Source organism: Centrocercus urophasianus, unplaced genomic scaffold (genome assembly GCF_019232065.1).
Source record: "Centrocercus urophasianus isolate 14NV4802_14NV808 unplaced genomic scaffold, USGS_Curo_1.0 seq_10, whole genome shotgun sequence".
NCBI lineage: Eukaryota > Metazoa > Chordata > Aves > Galliformes > Phasianidae > Centrocercus > Centrocercus urophasianus.
This window is the reverse complement of record NW_024884142.1, coordinates 78,954,676-78,978,591: the sequence shown is the minus strand read 5'-3', so window position 1 is coordinate 78,978,591 and position 23,916 is coordinate 78,954,676. Positions and strand designations below refer to the sequence as shown.

Sequence of the window (23,916 nt, the reverse complement as noted above, 5' to 3'; positions counted from 1 at the left end):
AGCTAGGGCAAAATTCTTTAGGAGTATTAGTAGAAAGTCAGAAAAGAAAAGATTTTCAATTCTTTTCATCTGTATTTTTAATTTGTAGCAAATCCCAAGCCCCCTGCATTCCTTGAGATCTAATGGAAGCTGAACCACAACTTAAACAGTGTACCAGATACTCATTTGACATTCCATTATTATTGTGATTGCTATTTTTAATGTCACTCTTAATGTAAATAAAGTGACTAACACTGCTGAGGTTGATAGAGTGACATTACCAAATGTCATTCTTAATGTTAAGATGACACTTTTACTGCTCTTCTTAATGATGACTTCAACATAGATAGAATGCTGCCATGACAATGATCGAGCACAACATAAAAGTGAAAACATCCACTCGATGAAATCACTTCATTTACACCCTTTATTATCAGTACAGCTATAATTACATCCTACCAGAAGACTGATATGTGGCATTTATGTTCTGAAATTTCCCTGCTACATGTCTCTTGGAACAATCATTTGTTAAATAGAATCCACAGATTTTTCCTTGTAAGTTAAAAGGCAAGCAGATTTTTTTTGTTTTCAGCTTTATCAGACATTGTAGTCCCAACATGTGTATGTATGTGGAAACAAATTTTGTTACCAAATGTTTTATGAATATGTTGCTTGTCTTTCTCAGTTAAAAAAAAAAAAAAAAAAAGCCAGAAAGAAAGCATTGTTTTAGTATTGCAAATTTGTCTGCCTGTAATCTAAAATGTAACAATTACACGAGAAAGATGCAAAAAAATTAAGTATGTCTAATATTAACAGAGGGTAAATATTAGTGCGTGCAACTGTGGTTTTTTAGAGAGATGAGATAGAGAAAATACATTTATTTAGGTAAACACCTCTATCATGTGCCACAACCTCAAAGACTCAAAGCATTTCCTTTCTCAAGATAACACTAAAAAAAGTTAGTAGTGATATGACTAGTATATTAAAAATGCTAGTTCTGAAAAAAACAAAAAAACAACCAAACAAAACAACTCTAAAAGGAAAGAATTCATAAAAATAACATTCTCCTGCAGCATGGGCTTTCTCAGCTAAACAGAAATTATATGAAAATCTTTATTATTTTGTTTATTTCAAAAATAACCTGTTCACTTCTCGTCTGTACTCATAGCATCAGAAATCTTTTTCCGTGTAATCTGACAGTTGCTCCTTTTACAGGCTTTTTCCCAAGTGAAGTTCAGACTGCTTTGTTCACAGGCATCATTTCACAATTATTTACACAAAGTTTTACCTGCTCTTTCACCACTCTTACTCAAAAGATATTTCTGTAATTCTTAAGGATCAACCACAACTTGATTATCCTAATTCACTTAACATTGGCAAAAAACTTCCTCAATCCTGTAGTCACCCCCCAAATCTTTTATGATTTTACTGTAGATGATCATAAAACAACACTTTTGATAAAAGGCTTTTATCAGAGATCCACACTGGACTCCACTTGTGACCTTCCTTCACTGTGCAAATTGTACTCTGGAATATTTTACTCATTTAAGTATGCAAGAACTTGTGCTCTCATCCCATAATGATTGCTTATCTTAAAGCTCTTGGTGAGGAACTTTCCAAAGCTCATCAGAAACAAGTATATTTCTAATTTATAAAGAGAAATAAGTTTTTAAAAAATGATGTGTCTTCATTGCAGTATGTAGGCTATCTGAATATCCTTTTAGAGAAACATAAAGAAAATGTTTCTAGAACTGTCTTTGGCTGTTTGTGGCCAACTAAATACTTCTGATGGTTTCAAAATATGCTGTAACGTTTTCCTATTTCTCTTTTTTCGAAGGCCAAGACACAAAACAAGCTATAAAATCTTAGTGTACACAATATACCTTCTTAACCCATACAACACTCATCTTTTCCTCAAATAGGTTGCTTCTGTAGAGACTTTTTTTTTAACGACTAGGCTATGACATTTAGCTGTCATAAACTCAAAGAAGACTGGAATACAGCAAAGTATACTGGTAAAGTATATTCATGTTTTTTTCAACTCTTCCTATTTAGGAAAAAGTCTGGATTAAAAACACAGCACCTAAATTTTACACAATTCTTAGAGAAGTAAATAGATACGTTTCATTTAAAAAAAAACAACACAAAAACAAAGACAACAGCCATATAGATATATTACATATTTACACGCAAATATATATATATATATAATATGCACATATAGCAAATGTTTCATCTTACCTTTTAGCCAACCACAGTTTGCTTCCTATACAGGTAATGATGTCACTGAGTCCCTGCTTAAAGTCTGAATTACCAAGCTGCTTTGAATCCAAGTATGACTGCAGCAAGTAAAAAACCTAAATTAAAAAAAAAAAAAAATATATATATATATACTTTTAATTGAAACTAGTTTCTAGACACTGTTTTTTCATCAAATAACTCAGATGAAAATCACCTGCAAAATGAACAACTGTTATACAAGCAAAAGCGTGTATTCATTTGGCATAGCAACAGATAGAACTCTTAAATTGCATATTTGTTAGAATTCATTTTTCACAGCAAGTGAATAACAAAAGAAGACATTCACAGCCTTGAAGTGGTCAGAGCACAGTCTGATGATTACCTTCTGGCCTTGCTAACTTGAGCACCACTCCACTACCAACCTCTTCTCAGAGTCACCTTGCTGATGCCTGCACCACTGCTAGTGGAACATGTTGGGCAGCCCAGCCCAGCAGAGACACGGGGCCACATGCACCCACAAGCACAGCCAAGGAGAACGGAAAAGGTGCAGAGCAAAGGCAAACACCACATAAGCCAACAATGCTGCTGAATGATTCTTCTGCTACAAGCATGCCCAGCTCACAGGCACCTGTGGCCCAGCACAGCTCATAGTGCAGCCATCCCCTGCCCCACAGCATCATAGCACTGCAGCCTGTCCCCTCAGCACTGACCAAACACCGGTGCACTATTAACCCTATCTGGGCTGAATGCAGGGCATGGGGAGCAGTGCAGTGCCAGTTCAAGTCATGGCAAATACATTTATGGATTTTGATACATTGGCTGAATACAGTCCTATACACAGAAAAATAAAAAATAATAAAAAAAAAAAATCAAGCCACGCTTTCTATTGTGATAAAGGAATTTGAAAATAGGTTTCAAGACTGAGGAAAAATCATCAATTTTTGAGTTTATTTTGGGACTCCATTTTCAGTTGACATAAATACAGTACTTGTGAATTTTCAAATGGAATGCACAGAGCTGCAATCCAAAATTTAATCACGTCTCTTTACCAGATTTTTATAAGCCCTCTCTTACCAGAGAGAAATATTCCTCACCTAACAGTCATGTCTTATTAATGTCATCACTTTCTAGCAGTACCTACATTTGTCAACAACTGCTTTCAAGGATGAAACACAGGAAGAGTAAAAATTCATCAAAAATCTCTAATGAACACCTTGAGAGTTATCAAGAATTGTAGCCACTGCCATCGAACCAGACTGATGCACTAGTTTCACAAAAACAAGGTCAAATATCCCACTAGATTTATGGTCTTGTTGCTCTACTTTTTATGTTTTAACAACAACAACAAAATTAAAAATTAAAAAGTTTTGTTATTTACATACATTAACTACATTACGTATTTCATGAAGGCTGCTCTGAAAGTAATGCCTCCTATTTTATTATGTTGCCCCATGATTTCAGAGATGGACGTTGGTGGTATAGCAGTGGAGGCTGAACTTTTCCACCAACATTGCATTACATGTTGTTGCCATGTGGCAGATGGCAGCAGTGGGGCAGTCTGACACGACGGCGTCTGACATAGCCGTGCATATGAAGTAACGGTGTGGAATTTGATTTCTCCATGAGGAAAAAATGGCACCATTAACATTCATTGATGGTTGGTGAATACTTATGGAGACCAAGCAGAGGACGTGAGCACAGTGAGGTCGCAGGTAGTGAGTTTCAGTAGAGGTGGAAGTAAAAGTGAGTCATCTCCATAGAGGTAGAATGTTACAAGTACAGTAGGCAGCTCTTGTTCATCTCTGGTTAAAATGCATAGTCAATAGTGTCCACTGTGTTGCAAAAGTGTCTTGCAGCTGAGAATTTGCTCTATTAAACTGTATTGTGCTCTTTGTATCAGTTATATCCATGGAAATAATTAGCAGGCATTACTTTCAGAGCAACCTCATAGATGCAACCCAAGACAATTCCTCTTCACTCAATGCAGCCCAAGCAAGACAAAAGGTTGGGCAATCAAGTTCTACTGCATTACAGTGTACATAGCCAAGTAAGTGCTAATGTGCTAATCGGAGTTTACTAGAATTATACAAAGAAACTGTGCAAGAAATCTCTTTTTTTGCCAAAGTAACTGGCATCATGAGTCCTAACAACAGTATTCATTCATTCACCATGAGGACTTCTGCATTACGAAGACAAAAGACACAAATTCCTGCAGTAAAACTGATGCAGATGAATTTTTAATCACTGCTCAGGTATCAAATAGCTATGATTGGCAAACCCAATCCAAACTTAAAATAGGGGTATTCAGGGATTTGAAGCCTACAGACTTTACGTTGGCTTTTCAAGTTGTGCAGCACCTGATGTTCAACACATGAGCAATGAGCTTTTTAGAGGAAGCAGAATTAGAATTAGCATACATAACCACTCCACAGTGTTGACAGCAAATTATCTTTGTTCTTATTTTTAAGATCCCCTTCATTGAGGGCTCACAACAAACCCAACAGGCAGCTGGCTTTCACTGAGGAGGAAGTTCACATCCTTTTCCCTCCAAGGACAGAGAAGGCCAAACTCCCTGTACAAGACTTTGTTATCGCTTCCAGAGCTTATTGTAAAAGCCTAGTAGGCGTATCACAGTCATTATGAAGGGAAAAATGCAAGATACCAACAGAGACCTTCTAGTAGCCTTCTAGTCAACAAAACAAGTAATTCCTGTTCTTTGAGACTTTTTTGTACTGTTTAATAACAAGTTCTCTAAGTAGTATTAAAAATACAGGAAAAATTATCTAAGGAAAAAAAAAAAAGGATTTTTGGTCATCTGGATGTTTAGTTATCTTGGTCATGAGCACAAAGAGGAAATATTTAATCACAGATGAAAGCTGATACCTCCTGCAGAGCAGAGATGAACTCCAGCCTGTCCCCTGTAGGACTCTGCCCAAAGAAGAGTGTGATACTCCTCAGACACAAGTCACACCACCTATAAAACTCTACGCTGCTTTTACCTTTCTCATTCACGTAGTCATAGAGCCATAGAATGACCTGGATTGAAAAGAACCTCAACGATCACCTAGTTTCAACCCCCAGGCTATGTGCAGGGTCGCCAATCCAGACCAGGCTGCCCAGAGCCACATCCAGCCTGGCCTTGAACGCTTCCAGGGGCATCCACAACCTCCTTGGGCAGCCTGTTCCAGTGTGCCACCATCCTCTCTGAAAAACTTCCTAATATCCAACCTAAACCTCCCCTGTCTCAGTTTAAAACCATTCCCCTTGTCCTATCACTATCCACTGTCATAAATAGTTGTACCCCCTTCTGTTTATATGCTCTCTCACTTTCAACACTGCTCCTCCCAAAAAGGCTCAGGCAATGGTAATTTGTAATGGAATTTCTAAATGGAAAAATATGAAGATACGTGGAGCAGTATTAAAGACTCATAGGAATGATCTCGTTGAATTCAAGGACTTTTGCATGCACAGGAATTTGGAAGCTAGAATAGCAGGAGCAGGGTGCTGACTCTCCTTGTTTCTTTAACTTACCTTACAGCCTCTAAATTTGAAAATCCATTTGCCTGAAAGATATACTGATAGACATGACATGGTCTCTATGCAAACTGAAAAATTATTACAACTACTGATGTGCTGAATGTAGGAAGGTTTAGAGATGATATCAGATCATTTGAGCATGTCATATGAAAACAATCAAATTTGAGATCATTAGCAGCGCATTGTACTCATAAAGTAAGAATATTACAAGTAACTGATCAAACTGGGGCCTTTGCTTCATTCTGGGAAAAGAAAACCTTTACATCCAGATTTTTACATCTCAGACCTTGGTTTCCATCTGTCGCTTGCTCCTGGGGTTATCTTTTTTGTTTGTTTGTTTGTTTGGAAACACAAGTACTGCTGCATAGCATTAAGTTGACACAATTTAATTTGGGTTATTTTTGTGAAATTATACGAGGGGAAGAACAGCTGCAGTAATTTCAAACAGGCACAGAAACAAAAGAGATGTCAAGAGACTATCTGATCTGTGCAAACATTGAAGTAGGGTCTAAGAATTGTCAGATGAAACAAATGTTCATCTGTCCTAATGTAGAAACCAGCCAATAAAGAAGACTTCAAAACAGCTGTAGGAGACCTCTTCAAGTATTTCACAATCAGAATTCAAGCTCTTGAAGTAAGGTGTTATTTTTCACTACTACCTTCACAGTAAACAACTGCTCTCTAGACACCATTCAGTTGGTTTGAATTTTTTCCCACTGAGATACCTATTGAATACAGTGATCCAACTGGGGTCCGTGTGACAGGAACGATGAAATAAACTCTTCTCCCTGTGTTAACAGGTGTTCCTGTATGCAAAAAACATCTGGAAAGTTAGCAGTTGGAATGGCTTTTTCTTTTTTTTTTTTTTTTTTTTTTTTTTTGTTGTTGTTGTTATTGTTTTAATTTGGATTTTTTCGCTCATTTTAAATCTTCTGAACTCCTATCTGCTGAACATCATTTTGTTGATGGCTGATTATCTAACTTTCCCGAGATCACTTTAGAAACTGACCATTTTCTACAAAGTACTTTGCAAAAGTACAAGTTGGAAAACATTTGTGAACTTCACCAGAGATCTCCACCTTCAATCCTACTCCAGTGTGCTCTTGCCTATGTTTCAGTTTGCTTTTTAAAATGGTTCACATAATTACCTACTTGAAATAACTTTTTTCATGAAAAACCATGTTCAAAATTGACATTATTAGTAGTTTTTCTACGTATTTTGCAGTATGCTCTTAATCTGTTAAGTAATAGATACTCTAGAAGTAAAGGGACGAAAGAAGAGAATAATGTATATGAAGAGGCTCTTCTTAATGCCTTTTATATCCTCAGCTAATTGAAGACCGTTTGGTACCTCAACCTTCTTAATTTTATTTTTCTGCATTTGTGTTAATTTCCAGGAATTAGAAGAAATTTATCTCTAAGCAATAATATAACATCTGCTTCACAATTATGAAGGGGCTATCATATTTTTCCTAGAAGCTCAAACTAATTTAATCTCGTCAGCTTTGAAAACAACTGCCAAAGCGCATCCCTCCTAAATACACCAGAGACCTACGTAGTTGATAGCTCAAGCAAAAGGACTTGAAAAATGGAGTATTGTGTATATAAAAATAGATCAAATTTGTGAATTTAAATTAGTCCACATAAGAAATTCAGTACTGAGAATTCAAGCAAAACTACTCTGCAATTAACTTTCCAGATTAATCCTATCCTTTCAGTATATATTATTCAAACACTAAAAAACAAGAGCCGTACTTCAGCAGCAGAATTAGAAGGTACAACTCACATGAGAGCTTGATTCACTCAAATGTTGGCACTCATCAAAGACAATGCTTAAACTACTGTGGTTTACCTTCGTCTGACATTTGATACATGCAAAATAATTATTTTCTTGTTTCAATGCAAGCCCTCTATTATTTATTCACCAGACTTTAAAGACCTAGTAAGCCTTCCTACAAAAGAATTATTTTTTCATCACAAGAGTAGAATGTCTAAACTAAATTTTAAATTGAAATTAATGATGGCATGTTTTATTCAAATCTTTCCACAGCATTTAAGGCAAGCTAAAATTAGAGGCATCCAAACACACAATCTGTGGAAGTTAACTACAGAAGCGCTCCACTTTCAACACACATGAAATGCTACTGCTTGGCTTACATGACCGTTGCTCCAGAACTAATGCCTCCTGTTTTATTATATTAGTCCATTAAGTCAGACATCAATGTTTGTGGTACAGTGCCCAATAGCCAAGGGCATGACACCTGTGAAGAATACAGGCATGCTGTCTGGACTTGCAGAGATGGGATTAGGAAAGCCAAGGCACAGACAGAACTGTACTTGGCAAGGGATGTTAGAAACAACAAGAAGGGATTATACAGGTCAGAAGAGACAGGCCAAAGAGTGTATACCTCCTCTGCTAAATGGGAAAGGAGAACAGGCCACAGCAGAGACGGAGTAGGCTGAGGTACTCAGTGAGGTCTCTGCCTCAGTCTCCACTGGTAGCCAGGATTCTCACATCACTGAACCCAAACCTCCAAGTGGAAACTGCAGGAGCAAAGTCTCCCTCTCTACAAGAGTGGAACAAGACTGTGACTGACTCATGGGACTGAATGTGTACAAGCCAATGCAGCTGGATTACAAGCACAACAGGGTCCTAAGAGAGATGGCTGATGTGATGGCTGGGTAGCATTCCATCATATTTCAAAAGTTGTGACTCTCAGGCAAAGTTCCTGAGAACTGGAAAAAGGGAAACATCACTCCCATTTATAAGAAATGGAAGAAGGAGGACCTGAGGAGTTACAGGCTGGTAAGCCTCAACTCTGTACCAGGGAAGATCATGGAACAGATCTTCCAAAAGACACAAGAGGGATGAGTGTTCAAGACAGCCAGCATGGCATCCCCAAGGAAAGATTGTGCCTAATCACTCTGGTAGCCTTCTATGATAGAGTGATGGCAGCAGTGAACAAATGGAGGACAACTGGTCTCAACTACCTAGAATTCTACAAGGCCTTTGACATGTGCCTCCACCACATCCTTATCTCTAAATTGAAGAGAGATGGATTTGAAGGATGGACTATTCAGTAGATAAAGAACTGACTAGGAGGTCACAGCCAGAAGGTTGTGGTCAACAGCTCTGTATCCAGGTGGAGGCTGTAAAAAGTGGTTTATCTTGAGACTGGTGCTTTTTAACATCGTTATCCCATCTATTATGTAGATGATGGGATTGAGTGCACCGTCAGCAAGTTCGCTGATGACACCAAACTGAGAAATGTGGCTGATACAGCAGATGGAAGGGATACCATTCAGATGGACATCAATAAACTCAAGAGGTAGGTAGGCCCTTGTTAACCTAAGGTGGTTCAACAAAGCAAAGTGCAAGGTTTTGCACTTGGGTCAAAGTAATCCCAGGTATGTATCCAAGCCAGGAAAACAAATCCTTGACAGCAGCCCTGCAGAGAAGGACTTAGGGGTCCTGGCTGATGAAAAAGTTAACAAGAGCCAGCAGTGTGCACTTGCAGCCCAGAAGACCAATGGTATCCTGAGTTCTATCAGAAGAGGGGGAGCCAACAGGGTAAGGGAGGTGATTGTTCAACCTCTGATCTGCTTGTGCTGGGGCCTTGCTGGAATACTGGGGAATACTTGCTGGAATACATCACAAGAAAGATGTAGAACTTTTGGAGAGGGTCCAGAGGAAGGCCAAAAAACTGAGCAAGGGCTGGAGCACTTCTCCTATGAAGACAGGCTGAAGGAATTTGGATTCTTCAACCTGGAAAAGAGAAGGCTGTGGGAAGACCTCACTGCAGCCTTCCAGTATTTAAAGGGAGTTTATAAACTTAAGGGAAATCAACTTTTTACCAGGGTAGGTAGTGATAGGACAAGGGTTAATGGTTCCAAACTAAAGGAAGGGTGATTCAGATTAGATGTCAAGGGAAATTTTTTAGTGAGAGAGTGGTGAGGTGCTGGAACAGGTTGCCCAGAGAGGTTGTGGATGCTCCATCCCTGGAGGTGTTTAAGACCAGGTTGAATGGGACCCTGGGCAATCTGATCCAGTACTTGACCTATTGGCTAGCAACCCCACCTGTGGCAGGGGAGATGGAACTTGATGATCCTTGATTTCCCTTCCAACTTAGGCCATTCTATGATTCTATATAGCTGTACTTTTGATGATCTGAGACTATAAACCAGACAGTCTCCACAAGAAGAGGTAGAAATTTTATGAGAAGGTTTGATACTAATAATAAATATTATTAATATTTATAATTAATAATAAAATATGGATAATAAAAATAAATAATAAAATAAATGGATAATAAAAAAGACCAGCTTTCCAGCATACAGCTCTCTTCAGATTCAAAACATTATTCAATTTCAAATCCTTTACTAAATTCCTCACTTATGTAATGTGTTCCTTTAGTTTTGTTTTTTGTTTTTAATTACACTAAGGCATTATGTGTATATATATTATTTTTTTTTTAAGTCTACAAAAGATTTGCACTATCAGTCAAGGAGGGTTTATAAATATTTGCAGGATGACAGAACTATCTTTCAGTCTGACATGAAGTAAACACAAAGATACCATCTTTAAGATTATAGGAGTTTTTTTCAACAGGACTGAAGATACAAAACCCAAGGTATTGTCTTTAGTTCTGTGCACTGAAGATGGACAAGTTGCTGGATGCTCACAATCCTTTACTCCTCCACCACCAAGCTGTTCAGGTTTATCAAACTAATACACCAGGAAAATGCTACTGACTACCTGCCAACTTGGGCAGGAGTTGTTAAAATGGTACAGGACATGCAAAGACCAGGCACTTCGATTTATTATGATTAGCAGTTTCCAGACAAAGACCATACTAAGACTCCTTGGCTTACGATGCTCTACCAACACTGAGCCAGCAGCAGCCATAACCTTGTCTCCCTTCCCTGTGACTGACAATACCTCATAACCTTGTTCTTCAGCTTCAGAATCCCCAAGAAAAGGGAAAGTGCAAAGGAGAGTGGAGAAGAGAGAGAAAGGGAAGCATCCAGTTTTGTTTCAATGACTGACATACAAAGCAGAGTTTTCTTTGTGCCTAAGCAGAACTTAGACATAACACATAACACTTTCCAGGTATTGGTTTTCTATGAGTGGAATGAAATGAAAACTACCTTTTTTAAACAAGTTAAAAAAAAAAAAAAAGATTAGACAGCAGTGAATTCAAATGTATGAATCATGAAGCAGGAAGAAGCATTTATCTCCCCCCATATCAACTTTGAAGTGATATGAAGTTGATCATATCTTTAGAAACTGTCATATCAGCTCCAATTGCTGTATTCAAGCTACGAAATACATGTAGTAGTAACGAAGCAATGTAACAGAGGATGAAAGCTTGTATAAACTTTAAAAAAATAGTGCCTTTAACTTTTTTTTTGAGCCTGAATATCTACGGAGACACTGATATTATAATGCAGCTTTTTAATAGCCATAAATTTCATCAAGCTAATCTATTGTTATGGTTTTTTGCTTAAAAGACAATTAAATTTTAAAGGAGGAACTAAGGTTTCTGAAGTTACTATCAACTGTTAACTTCAGACACAAAAGTACTGACACCGTGTGCATGCACACATGTTCATAATTAAAAGAAAACAGCAGCCTCCAACATGAAGCCACACAAAGTGCCTTTATTAAATAAGCAGATTTTCCAAACACTTTGAAGGTTATATAATTGCACACTTCTCAGTGAGGTAGAAAAGTTAAACTTTTCTCCCCTTAAGCTGACCTGAACCAATAAAAACTTCTGCATGCACGCCCTCAGCTATGTTTGTATGAAATTAAGTATACAGTACAAATATTCACATTCCTAACTGCAAGACTGAAACAGTGCTCTCTGTGTTCATTTCAGCACTTCTTGAAAAAAAGCAAACTGACATCACACTACAGCATACATTCTCAGCAGAGAGCATTTACACTCCTAAAAGATAATAATAAAAAAATAATACAGATGTTTCATCAGCTGAAATAAAACGCTGTGTAAACATGAAGCTTGGAAAAATATGCCACTCACCAAGCTGTGGAGGTAGAAGCAACATGGAAGGGGGGAACAGAAAGAGTGCTTGCAAAACGGCAGCAGAGATCATTGCACTAAGCTAAATGTGGTATTTTGGAATTCCTCCATCAAAAGGAAGAGTATTATCAGGCTAATGAGAAAGCCTCAAACAAGCTACATTTTCTTTTTTGTTTTTTAAGAGAGACATAATTTTACTCTTATTTGTAAGATAATACAACTGCAAAGTTATTTTATTATTCTGAAAACTAGACCAGTTTTTCTTTTTTACTAAGATCAAGTCGATAAAATCTGGCAAGATGCTGTGGCAGGTGAAGATATTTTTTATTAGGATGATAAAAAAAAAAGTTCAAAGCTACTATAAATACCTCGAGTGAACAAGCCCCCAAAAGTCCTTTTATTTAATTTTTAGAGGATAAGCAGCATAAAACAGTGTGATAATTACAAAGAAACTAAAAACTGCAACTACCTTTCCAGTTTTCCAAGAAGATACTTAGATAAATTTGAGTTTATAGCTATCTGTTTATCTTTGGATTTCTTCCTGCTCCTTAAAAAAAAAAAAAAAAAAGAAACCACCACATTTATACAAAATAAATATATTATTTTAGCATGTATGGCATGAACACAGTCCTTTCATTTTACTCAACTCTTAGAAACAAAAGCAGCTACACAATTTGCAGTCTAACAGCATAAAATTAGTGTTGAATCAATGATTTTTAGGAATGTACAGGTAGCAACAGTGAGGCTAAATAAACCAATGTTCTGCATTCCTGAAGCATGGACTTGAACTTCATCTGAATAGCAACTATATGGTAACAACCGTAGTTGAGACATCAGAATACACACTGGCGTTGCTGAAAATCAGTCTGAGAAGTCACAGAGAAAACACAGGCACACAGTGCCAGTAATGATACATGCTTTTGATACGTGCATGACAAGCAAGTCTCGTGTCAGGTATGAAGAGATCACAAATATGACAGACTAAATGTACAGTTGAACCCTGTTGCACGAGAGGTGGCCAGGATGACAGCACAGGTGGTACCCCTACATTCTGTGCTCTGACAGCAGATGATTAATCCTCTGCCACACCAGCAGTAAATATTTTCCATTTATTTCCATATTTGAATGACTATGCGCTGAAGAAGAATTTCAAATATTCATCAGTTCTTTTGCAATCTCCTCACAAATGTAGTGTTTCAATAGCCACCACTTAACCACACTGCTTGCAGTCCTGGATCATTTATATATGCACCACATTATTGTAAGAACCATCCCTTTGTTCCTACCACCTCTGTTCTTTGAAGTCTTTAATTTCATGCTGTTGATTTCATAACTGACAAATCAGATTATTATTTCTGCCAAATATAAATGACATGGCTGTCATAAATTTTTACTGTATACAAATATTATCTGCTTCCTCACGTCTATCTTTGTATGAATTAATAAACTCAATCTGAGTTTGCAAGGGGAAATATTGCAACCATTTTTTTGAAAATCAAGATTCTTTCCCATGTTAAAGCAACAGCTGGTTCACAATTCAATTTTTCCATAATTTCAGCTTTGTTTTGTCAGCACATTTCATCACCTAATTACACAACTTCATTTTATTATTCATGAGAAAGTAAAGCTTGTAAATCCTTCCTCCAAATACGTCCATCAAAATTCATAAAGCCAGGTTTAAAACAGAATCAAGTTGTTTTAATTAAAATGCAGGCAAGCGTGTTTTGATTGAATTAAGATGTTGTAAAATAAGGTATGAAAGTGTCTGAAGTAATGAATAAAAATACTAGTTAACTCCATATAACTGAGCAAGAATAACACACCTGTGTAATAGTCTGAAAATTATTAATGCCACAACTAATGAAAGGTATGAAATACTAAAAAAAGAGCAATGAAGCTTTTTTTTTTTCATCAATAGATATATACCACAAAGCCACAAGACCAAAATGCTTTCTTAAAATTGAAAATGAACTCTGCTTTTTGTCTAAAACAAGCTAACAAGCGAAATTTCACAGATCAAAATTCTTATACAATGCCAGTTTTATTTGGAGGAAAAACCTATTTTAAAAGGAAGATGAAACTACATCCTAGCTTATGTCTGTATGCCACAAAACAAAACAATAAAAAGTTTGCTGCCAACTTACATCACTTTTTTTTTTTTTCTTTGCTCAAATATCCTGGCTGTATTTTCTCTTAGAAGTACCTGGCTTGCCTATTCACACAGAAATCTGGTAAGTCTTTCTGCTTCACTATTTGGATTTAAGGCACTTTTTTCTTCTCTTTTAGATCTAGAAGTAATTTAGGATGGAAAAGACCTTTAAGATCATCAATTCTAACCTCCCAACCAACACAAGTATACTACTAAGCCATGCCTCTTAGTGCCACATCAACACATCTCTTAAACATCACCAGAGATGGTGACACCACCACTTCCTGAGCAGCCCATTCCAATACCTGACCAGTCTTTTCATGAAGAAATGTTTCCTGATATCAAACCTAAACCTTCTCAGAGCCACTTGAGATAATTACCTTACACCCTATCACTTGTCACCTGAGAAAAGATATCAACAGCCTCCTCACTGCAACCTTCTTTCAGGTTGTTGTGTAGGGTGATGATATCATCCCTCAGTCTCCTCCAGACTAAACAGCCTCAGTTCCCTCAGCCATTCCTCATAAATCTTGCCTTCCGGTCCTTTCACCAGCTTCACTGCTGTTCTCTGAACGTGTTCCAGCAATTCTGTGTCCTTCCTGCAGTGAGGGGTCCAAAACTAACCACAGTACTTAAGCTGTAGTCTCATCAGAGCTGAGTACAGGAGGAAAATCCTTTCCCTAGTCCCGCTGGCCACAATACTTCTGATGCAGACCAGATTGCCATTGACTTTTTTTGCCACCTGGGCACACTGCTGGCTCACGTTCAGTCAGCTGTTCAGCAGCAACCTCAGCTCCTCTTCTTCTGGGCCTTTTTCTAGCCACTCTTCCTTAATCTCATATCACTGCATGGCATCATTTTGATCCTATAGTGTCCAGAATTCAGCCTCACTGAACATCATACAACTGAATGCATTCCAGTGATCCAGCCCATCCAGATCCCTCTGCAAAGCCTTTCCTGTCTGCAAGCACATCAACATTCCTGCCCAACTCATTCATTTTATAACTTGAGATACATGCAGTGAGTAAAGCTGCCTAACCAAAAGACCTACAGATTGCCTGATGGATGAGAAAACAATTACTAGACAGCACTAAGAAAAGGCAACACTGACTGATGAGTGTCACACACACATTATTCTAACCAGCCAGCTTGACCACAGACAAAAGAAGGTACTGTGTGGCATTTCTACTCTCTGCAAACATAGTTATTATCTTCCCAGTAGCATGTAACCAAAACCTTGAAGTCTAAAGAAATGACATATTAGAAACAGTTAAAAATTGTACTAAGACTTTTTTTTTTTATTAAAAAGAAAAAAACAAAAACCCCATAACCCTAAAAGTAGGAAGGATACAATAAACTCTCCTCTTCCTATTCCTTGCCATCATCAAAATCTATTCAAGAGCTTAATTCTGGCACTTCCAAGAATATAAAGCTTTACCCCTCCTTTCTTCCTGTTATTTTATTTTTTGAGGAGGGGAAGTGGGGCAAGGGCCATGGTGTAACAATTTAAAACAACTCTTTTCCACTGTATGCCACATAACAAGCTATCCTGCAAACATTCACATGAAGGAGACAAAATGCAAATAAAAGACCAAGGTACACACCCTTGTTTACTTAGGGATGCTTACAATTAAGAAAAAGATTTAAGGATACCCCACTGCCACTAAAAAGCTGACACATAATAGACTTGGTCAGTAAGAACATGTTTATAAAGGGTGCTCAAAAGTACTCTGTTACTTGACCCTGTAGCTGTGCTGCTTTCAGGAGAGCTGATCTTACATCTCAGGAATGCCTGCATCAACATACAAGCTGAGAAAATAATTAGAACTAAGCCATAGAGATCTGATGTTCTTATTTCAGAATTCATTCTATAACTTACTCACAAGCTTCAGAAAAGCTCTCCTAGCTTGCAATTTTAAATTCATATTAGAGCAAATATGTACACAAGTCTCCTGCTCTCAAACAAAAGAATAACATTCAGTGTTTTTAAAGCCTAACAAATAGTTTGCTAGATTAGATGTCCAAACATAGCTAGCTACAACTATGAAAATAGTGGTGCTTTTCAAAGCCATACCATAATTTTACCAAATCTTTCCCCATTAATACATTAAGAAAGTTACTGTACATCAAGACTGTTGTTGTACATGCCTCCACGTATAAGGGATGCTTCCATTTCTGCATGTTTACAAGCATACTGTCACTGATAATGATTCCATTTACACAGTTCCATTGAACAGCAGTATTGCTGTCCAGACCCTGAAGTGAAATACCAGACTTCAGTTCTTAAAGCAGAGCCTGATACTCTGATAAAACATCTCATAGCAGAGCAGAGATCACTCCCAGCAGAGAGTGGTTGAAGCACCCACTGTGGAAAATAAGGAGGTACGACAACATGCACCCAGATCATGCTATCAAATCATCTCAGATTTGAGAGGCGAAAACAGCCCTGTGCACTTTGTGTGCTATGTGTACTATGAGTACAGCCGATGAGACTTCTCCTGAAGCAATGAGCTTTGTATTCATGAGTACCTCTTACTGAAAAAAAAAAACAAACCAAAAAACTTATCACATAACATCTCATGTCTAGAAAACTCCATACTCAGGTATGGAGTTAAATGCATGTAAAATCCATAAGAATTTACTTCTTCCGAACAAAAAAGGAATGCACAACTAAAACATGGAATAGAAAATAACTTCTTATTTAGATAACACAACTAATATGTGCTTAACTTATAGGGAAGACAAAAGGAACTCCTACTGCAAACATTAGTATTGAATAGTTCAGCTTTACAAAGTCAGTATACATACAGTAACATCTAGAAAGTAATTCCTGTAAGAGGAACCCACTAAATAGCGTCGTAAGATATGGAAAGGATAATCTTTGGTCCAACAGCCCTCCTGTATTCTTAGTCTCGCTGTATACAAGGCACATTGTGCTACCAGTGGATAGACATATCTCCAACAAGGCACACTGCCTGAGAAGTGAGAGGACTGAAACAGAAAATATCTTTGTACTTCTACTGCATGTGTGCAGAAGAAATAAAGTTCTCACTTGGCATATTAAGTGTCAATTGTTTAGCTGTCCCCTCAAATTCATATTCCAAATGGATGAATATACAAAACAGTCTTTCAGACAAGGAAACAGACATAGGATTTTATTTAAAATCTACAAGAGATGCATCAAAGAGAGAGACAAATCAAATCTTTAAAAAAAATTCCAACTCACTCGCAGTATGCATGTTCATGAGAATTTACCGAGGGAAAAAGAATGACTAGATTATCCTCTTAGGCATACTTCTTAAGAAAGCATTTTGCTCTCCAGAAAGAATAATGGGAAGATTACATATGCCAGTAAGATCTGGAACATATCACCAAAAGCATACAGAAAATGTAAGGTGCTATTACCCCACTGTTCATCTGTTTTGGACCATGACCTTCCTAGTTTTCTACTGGTAACATGTATCTTTTGAAACTATAAAAACAAGTCCATAGAAATAGAGATAACTTAAGATGAAACTTGAACTACAGCAAAAATACATGAATCATACTGCTGCTGAAACTCAGCAGATTTTTGCCTTACACATATGGACAAGCTATATATAAATTCTACTTCCCATCAGGCTCAGCATGATGTCAGCTTACAATAACAAGTTAATGTTAATGTTTTCCAGTAATTTTCACAGTGCCATTTTACTGCAAGTGCCCTGGCCAAGGTAAACTTAAGGGCAAGGAAAGGGCTAACTACACAGTCACAGAACAACCTTAATGAATTTTGCATTTATCCTTTGAACAATTAAAATTCTACCTGTAATATATTTCTGGTTTGTTCCCAAACCTTAATCCAGCCAGCCAGCTGATTACACCTCCCCAGAATAGCTCAAATACACCTTCTGATTTTAAATCTCCACAAAGCCTTGTTGAGTTTTGTTCCCCTCCTTCCCCTCCAACCCCCCGACAAACAAGCATCCCAGACAAACTATCATTGAAAGTGCCCAAGCACTATCAAAGCATTTTTTTCTATCAAGCTGGTGCACTTTGCTTTACCATAAGCATTATGACATATGCACACCACACCGTCTCTGCAAATGCAGCAGAGCAGGCAAACTCCAAAGTAACACGATGGAATTCAATGGGGCTTTGCTATTAAGAGGTGCTAAAAGGTGCTTGGGATGACCTCTTCTTTAGTATTATTTTCCTTTTGCTTCTTCCGTGCTCATGCAATTGGTTGGATAAATTGTTGACGAAAGGGAAAAGGAACAGTATTTATGGCAGAATTATTTTTTGAAAAGTTCTTCCAGCACATTTTCCTATCCAAGATTACTTTCTCCAACACCTGCACATGCTTGCCTTTGATTTTATTATCCCAGAGGAATACAGCTGTCTGACTCTAAAAACAGTTCTAAGAACAGTTTTTAAAGTTGCTGGAGCTTAAATGCTCCATTTCCTTTGCAAGTTGAACTGCATAGAGGTTGTTTTCCGAGCGTGGTGGTATCAGTGGTAAAAGTTACCATGCTTGCTATTTCCTAAACACTGCATTGAGCTGCAGTTTGACAACGTCAAACCTAGCCTGGCTCCAAATGAAAGCAGCTCTCAATTCTGCTAAGTCACAGGAGTTAGGTTTGCAGAGCCCTGCCATTGAAATTAAGGAAATCCTGCTCCTTTTCACTGAAATGCCTTAGAGAAATTGCTTTGAGCTGATCTGCAGCAGCTGCAACATCCCCAGAGTGCTAGTGATGACCAGCTGGATGTGGGCTGCTATGCACAAGCTGTTTGCAGATGACAAGACCAGCAAAATCCTCTGACATTAAAGCCTTGGCAGCAAGAGTACCACTGAGGCAATGCACCGTTTACACTACACGCCAGATTTTGCCCAAGGCAGCAGAAAGCCATTCTGCATCAGCAATGCAAGGAACAACGAGGATGCTTTGTGCTCCTTTTCTAACAATTACGAAATGCTAAAAAGTTACAGTAGTCAGGTTAACTAAGGGGGGATCTTCAGCATCTTTCCTCTTTGCAGTAAGTATGAATTTGTTCTTGCCCGTGTTAGCCTCCAAGTACAACTTGACAGCCAGTATCCTATCCCCTTTATAACTTACCAGTGAGCATTTGCAATGGCAGCAACTGAAATAGATGGTTTCTATAGCTGACAAATGAAATATTCTCTCTTTATCATCTTTAGACAAACTAAACTGGATTTCAGACAGAGCCTGCAGCTTTAAGTCACTTCACAGTTTGAATGCAGTGGCAAATAAAAGAGGAAGCCACCACACCATCGCTTGTATGGTCCTATTGCTTTGTTCATAATTATGATGAATAATGAGTAAAACTGCAAAAAGATGAAAAACAGAATGGATCTCCATTATATGCCCCCTCCCATAAGGCATTCAAAGCCAGGTTGAATGAGGCTTTGAGCAACCTGGTCTAGTGTGAGGTTGGAAATATATGTCCAACCTCAACCTCAAGATCATATATGATCTTGAAGGCCCCTTCCAACCCAAACCATTCTACGATGCTGATCTTATGCACACATGCATTTGTTATCTTTCTGCTGAAATCTTTCAAGAGTCCTAGTGGTGTCTGTGCTGTGCCCTGTCCTAAATCCTGAGAATAACACATCCAAAATTGTGCTCATCATCAGCTCTTGCTATGGACTAATGGTATATGCTGATTTACTGGAAAGGTCATCACGTAAATTAGAATTATTTTTTTAGAAGCAGTGAAATTTACTACAGAATTATTATTATTTTTTTTTTTAAAGCATATGCAACTGTATGAAGTATGAATGCAGTATGATTGCTTCAAGTAAATTCAAACCTTAAAAATTAAGTAACAAGATGACTTTGTCAGAAGTTAGAATCCACAAACATATCCTAGGAGTTTGCTAAAACTGCACACAATTCCACAAGTTAACTGCATGTAGAAAAATGCAAGGAACTTTGAGACCAAGTTCCTTTTTCACCCACTACAAATAGGGTGAATCTGCCTCTGTGCATTTCATCAGCCTTGTTGGTTTTATAATACACCCCAAGATGACCAACCAGCTGCAAAAAGCGAGCCCCCCTTTTTATTTACGTATTTAACGATAAGAAAGATAAATGTTCTCTTACTTTAATAATTGAGTAAAAACTTTTTCTTAAGCAGGTTAAAAGGTCAAATTAAAATACTTATTGGTAACTACTACTTTCATTACAGAAAATCTGCAAAGAGATTTCCTACAGCTAATATTGTATACAGTAGCAATACAATGAATGCAAATTTTGTATTATAGAGGGGGAAAGAATAGACTTAAAGTTCCTCAAATTATCACTGTCAGTCAAATTATCATTGTCAGTCAGTCCGTATACAAAATACTACTTAGCATTTATCATCCCAAAAGACTTTTTTTTTTTTCTTCCTTCTTTCCCAGCAAAATCATGCTAACTAAAAGAAAAATGCCCCAACAAACTTCATTAAGAATTTACAGCTACAAACTTGTCACTATGTAAGTTTCATACCCATGACACTTCTTTGACTAGTAAAGTCCATCATTTAGGGGCACTCCAAAGTGTTGTATGTTGCACAATTGCAATACCACAATTGTTCTGAGGTTTCTCTTGGCTAGTTGCAGCACTGTAATTCTAAAAAAATGAAATTGCTTCTTAAAAACCACAGGGATAGCCCATGTAGATAACGCCATTATAAGCCCCATTCATACACTGACTCAACACAAAAATACATGCGATTGACTCAACTTTTAAACTTTTCCTCCAGCTGTCATTACTAATCCTTATTAATACCAGGGAATTAAAAGATAATACTCGGATGGAAAATATATTACTCAAAAAGGAAAAGGCTGATGGAAAAACATTAGCAAAACTGCACTCACCAAACTGTCAATGGAAAAAAAATGTCAGAGGTTGAGGTAGTTATAAACACCTCTTCTTCTGAGGAAATCTGTCAATATCACAGCCTACTGCACCCCAAAAATAAAAAACCCAAGAGTTTGCTGCACTGACGGTTTTAGAGCTGGACATGATAACTTCAACAGCATCCATTATTCAATTTAGAAAACATGTAGGATGAAATCATTAATTTGTGACCTCGGTCTAAACAAAAGTTAACAGAAAATGAACTTGTTAAAACTCTCACCACCAATGCTGTACAACACTGAAAATGCTTTTTACATCATTAGAACTATCAGAGGAGTTTTAAATAAGAGTGCTGCATGTTCAATGCAGCTATTTAAAAGGTTAATTTGTAAGTTATATTCAGGCTTAAGTTTAATATAAACTTAAAAGCAAATTTACCTATTGAGAATACATGAAGGCTCCTAACAAAAACGAAGAAGGAAGAACATGGAAGAACTCTGCAGAAGTTACATTACTTACAGTTCCAATACTGTGTATCCACTACTGCTGCTAACAGTTTGTTTATTTTCAGTGAAAACAGTATTATGCTTTTATTGCTAAACACAGTAAAATTTTACAGATTGCTTTTTTTTCCCCTCACCAGAAATCTATAAATGCTAAGGTTTCATATTTTACTTATTTTCAAACTAGTTAAACATAAAATGATTTTGGCTTTTATAACCTTTCTCTTTCACTTCTGGTAGTGCAATCCACCTGATGCTGTGCTATCTATCATTTTCATACATATAACAGAGTAAAATGTTCCAGGATAAATAAGTACAGTTGCAAGAGTATTACACCATCATTTCATAATACCTCTATAATCTAATTCAATTTGATTCATTTTGAAATAGATGCTTGTCATATGGTAATTCAGATGTGTGAATGATTAAATCAGAAAACCAAAGAAAAAAAAAAGTATTACAATGCTGGAAGCACTTGAAGCATTTTATTCTTTTCAAGGTTACTATTTTAATACAGCAATAACTAGTAGAAGTCTGAAATCCTGCCTGCTCAATCATTCACCTGTTGATCTACCCAAAGACAACTACACAGGCCTGTCCTTTTGAAACACTTCAGGACTATCTATAAGTTGCAGCTTTATGCTGCAACACAGGATACAGGCATACAGTGTATGTGCTTTGTTAGATGCTATATCAGGAAATCAGAACAACTACTTGGCAACACATATATGTGAAGTCTTTCAGATGTTATTATATGCAGCTCTACATCTTCCAGATTTTTTTTTTTTTATATGTTGGGGGGGGGGGGGGGGCGGGCCAGGGGCCCAGAGTGGGCAGCACCACAATGGCACCCATTTCCCTGATTACATCAGTTACTTTTGTATCACTAGGAACTAAAAAACATGAAGGTTCTTCACTTAAGATGTTGACTGTATGGTCTACAAATTCTTATTCACATCTTAAATCTATGAAGGTTAAAAAATGCCTCTGTTTCAAAGAGCAAAGCTTGTACTTGGAATTTCTTATGGCACCACACAATACAGTAATTCAAAAAGTAGAAAAAACACAAGTCTAACACATTCAATAATAGCTAAATTTATATTTTCTTTGGAAAAAAGTAATTTCTTTACAGCTTCTAACTCTAATCATCAATTTTGTCTGATTTACAACGGAGACAAGACTGAAACAACTGAATAATTTCCTGTAATTTACAAGTGTGAGATGTGTATATAGTAGGTAATTTGCTTGCTTTAAGAGCGTATTGTAGTGAATTAAAGAAGTTTTGAGTTGGTTTTCTCTACCTTGAACTATTACTTTCCTTAAAGAATAGCAACTTTAATGTTATAAAGCCCAGCAAATACACCCATTTAGAATGTGGAAAGGAAGGAAAGGTACTAAGAAATTTTAAATATATGGAAATCAAACTCAATATCAACTGCAAATGTCCAATATAACTTTAATTTAAATTAAAAATTAAAAATAATTTAACTAAATATTTAAGCAATGCATTCTTATGTGATTTCTAGTAATAAAACAGATATTCTGATCTTACTGATGGTGCATTTCCATCAAAGAAAGGATAAAGATGATTTCCAAGGTATAAACACCTTTCACAACACCCACTTCTCACAAAGACCTGTCTGAATCTATGGAAATAACTGTGTGAATTTGAGAATAAAATCAACAACCATTTTTTATTTTCCCACAAACAAACACAAGCCAAAAACCCAACACATCGCAGACCAGAATTAACTACATCAAGCTAGAATGACTTACTGCCAAAAACATACTTAGAACATTCACTGTAGATAAGAAGACAACTGAATCTGAATTACATGCTTTTGAATACAACTGCATATAGAAATAGACCTGATATACACCTCTGTCATCATGATAATAACTCTACTGAAGTAAGCAATGGCCTACCAGGACAACAGCTACTCTTAAAGAGAGGATATGGTTCAGAATAGAGAAATGGAAAAGCAAGCACCTGAAACAAGGGTAGGCATGAGGGAGGAGGAAGAAGGTCAGAGTGGTGGTGCCAGGGGAAACAGAGAAAGATAACATAGGTGCAAGTGTGTGAAGGAATGAGGGAGGACAGAATAGAAGCAGTTGCTTATCGTGTCTTCAGGGGCTTCCCTCATTCTTTGCCTGCTTGAAAGCCCTGTGGGAGGCTTCCACACTCACTAACATCAAGGCAGCCCTGATGATCCAGAGATGACTGGAACATTCTGTGAGGGATGGAGCAGAGAACAGGAGGGACCTTGACAGGTAATAAATTTAGAAGCATCCTTATCACTCTCTTGGCACAGCCCTTGCTCTCTTTTGTTGTTAGGCCACACCTAGGCTGTTTCAAGGCCCTGATAAATGCTTTCTGGGGGCACTTTGGGGTACTTCAAAACTAACCGCTGCCTGCAGTTCCACTGGATGCCATATTTCTGGTGATGCAACTCAGTATTTTTTGACATTTTGTCAGCAATGCTGCAAAACTGCAAGCATATTGTACTAGACAGTGGAAAACAAATTTTCTTTCAATAGAGCTTTGTTCCCCATTGCCCCTGACCTACAAGCAAAGCATACAGACTGATCCTAACAATAAGAACTGCCTCCCATCA

At 37.3% G+C, this 23,916-nt stretch overlaps 1 protein-coding gene across 3 annotated transcripts in view; it reads right to left on the bottom strand.

Moving 5' to 3' along the window:
- Positions 1 to 23,916, bottom strand: part of THADA (THADA armadillo repeat containing) — a 211,502-nt gene that overhangs the window by 54,149 nt on the left and 133,437 nt on the right. For all 3 annotated transcript variants that reach the window (XM_042826019.1, XM_042825953.1, XM_042826094.1), the window contains one exon: positions 2,221 to 2,336. In XM_042826019.1, coding sequence (XP_042681953.1) covers positions 2,221 to 2,336 — 116 coding nt within the window. The remainder of the gene's footprint in view (positions 1 to 2,220; positions 2,337 to 23,916) is intronic.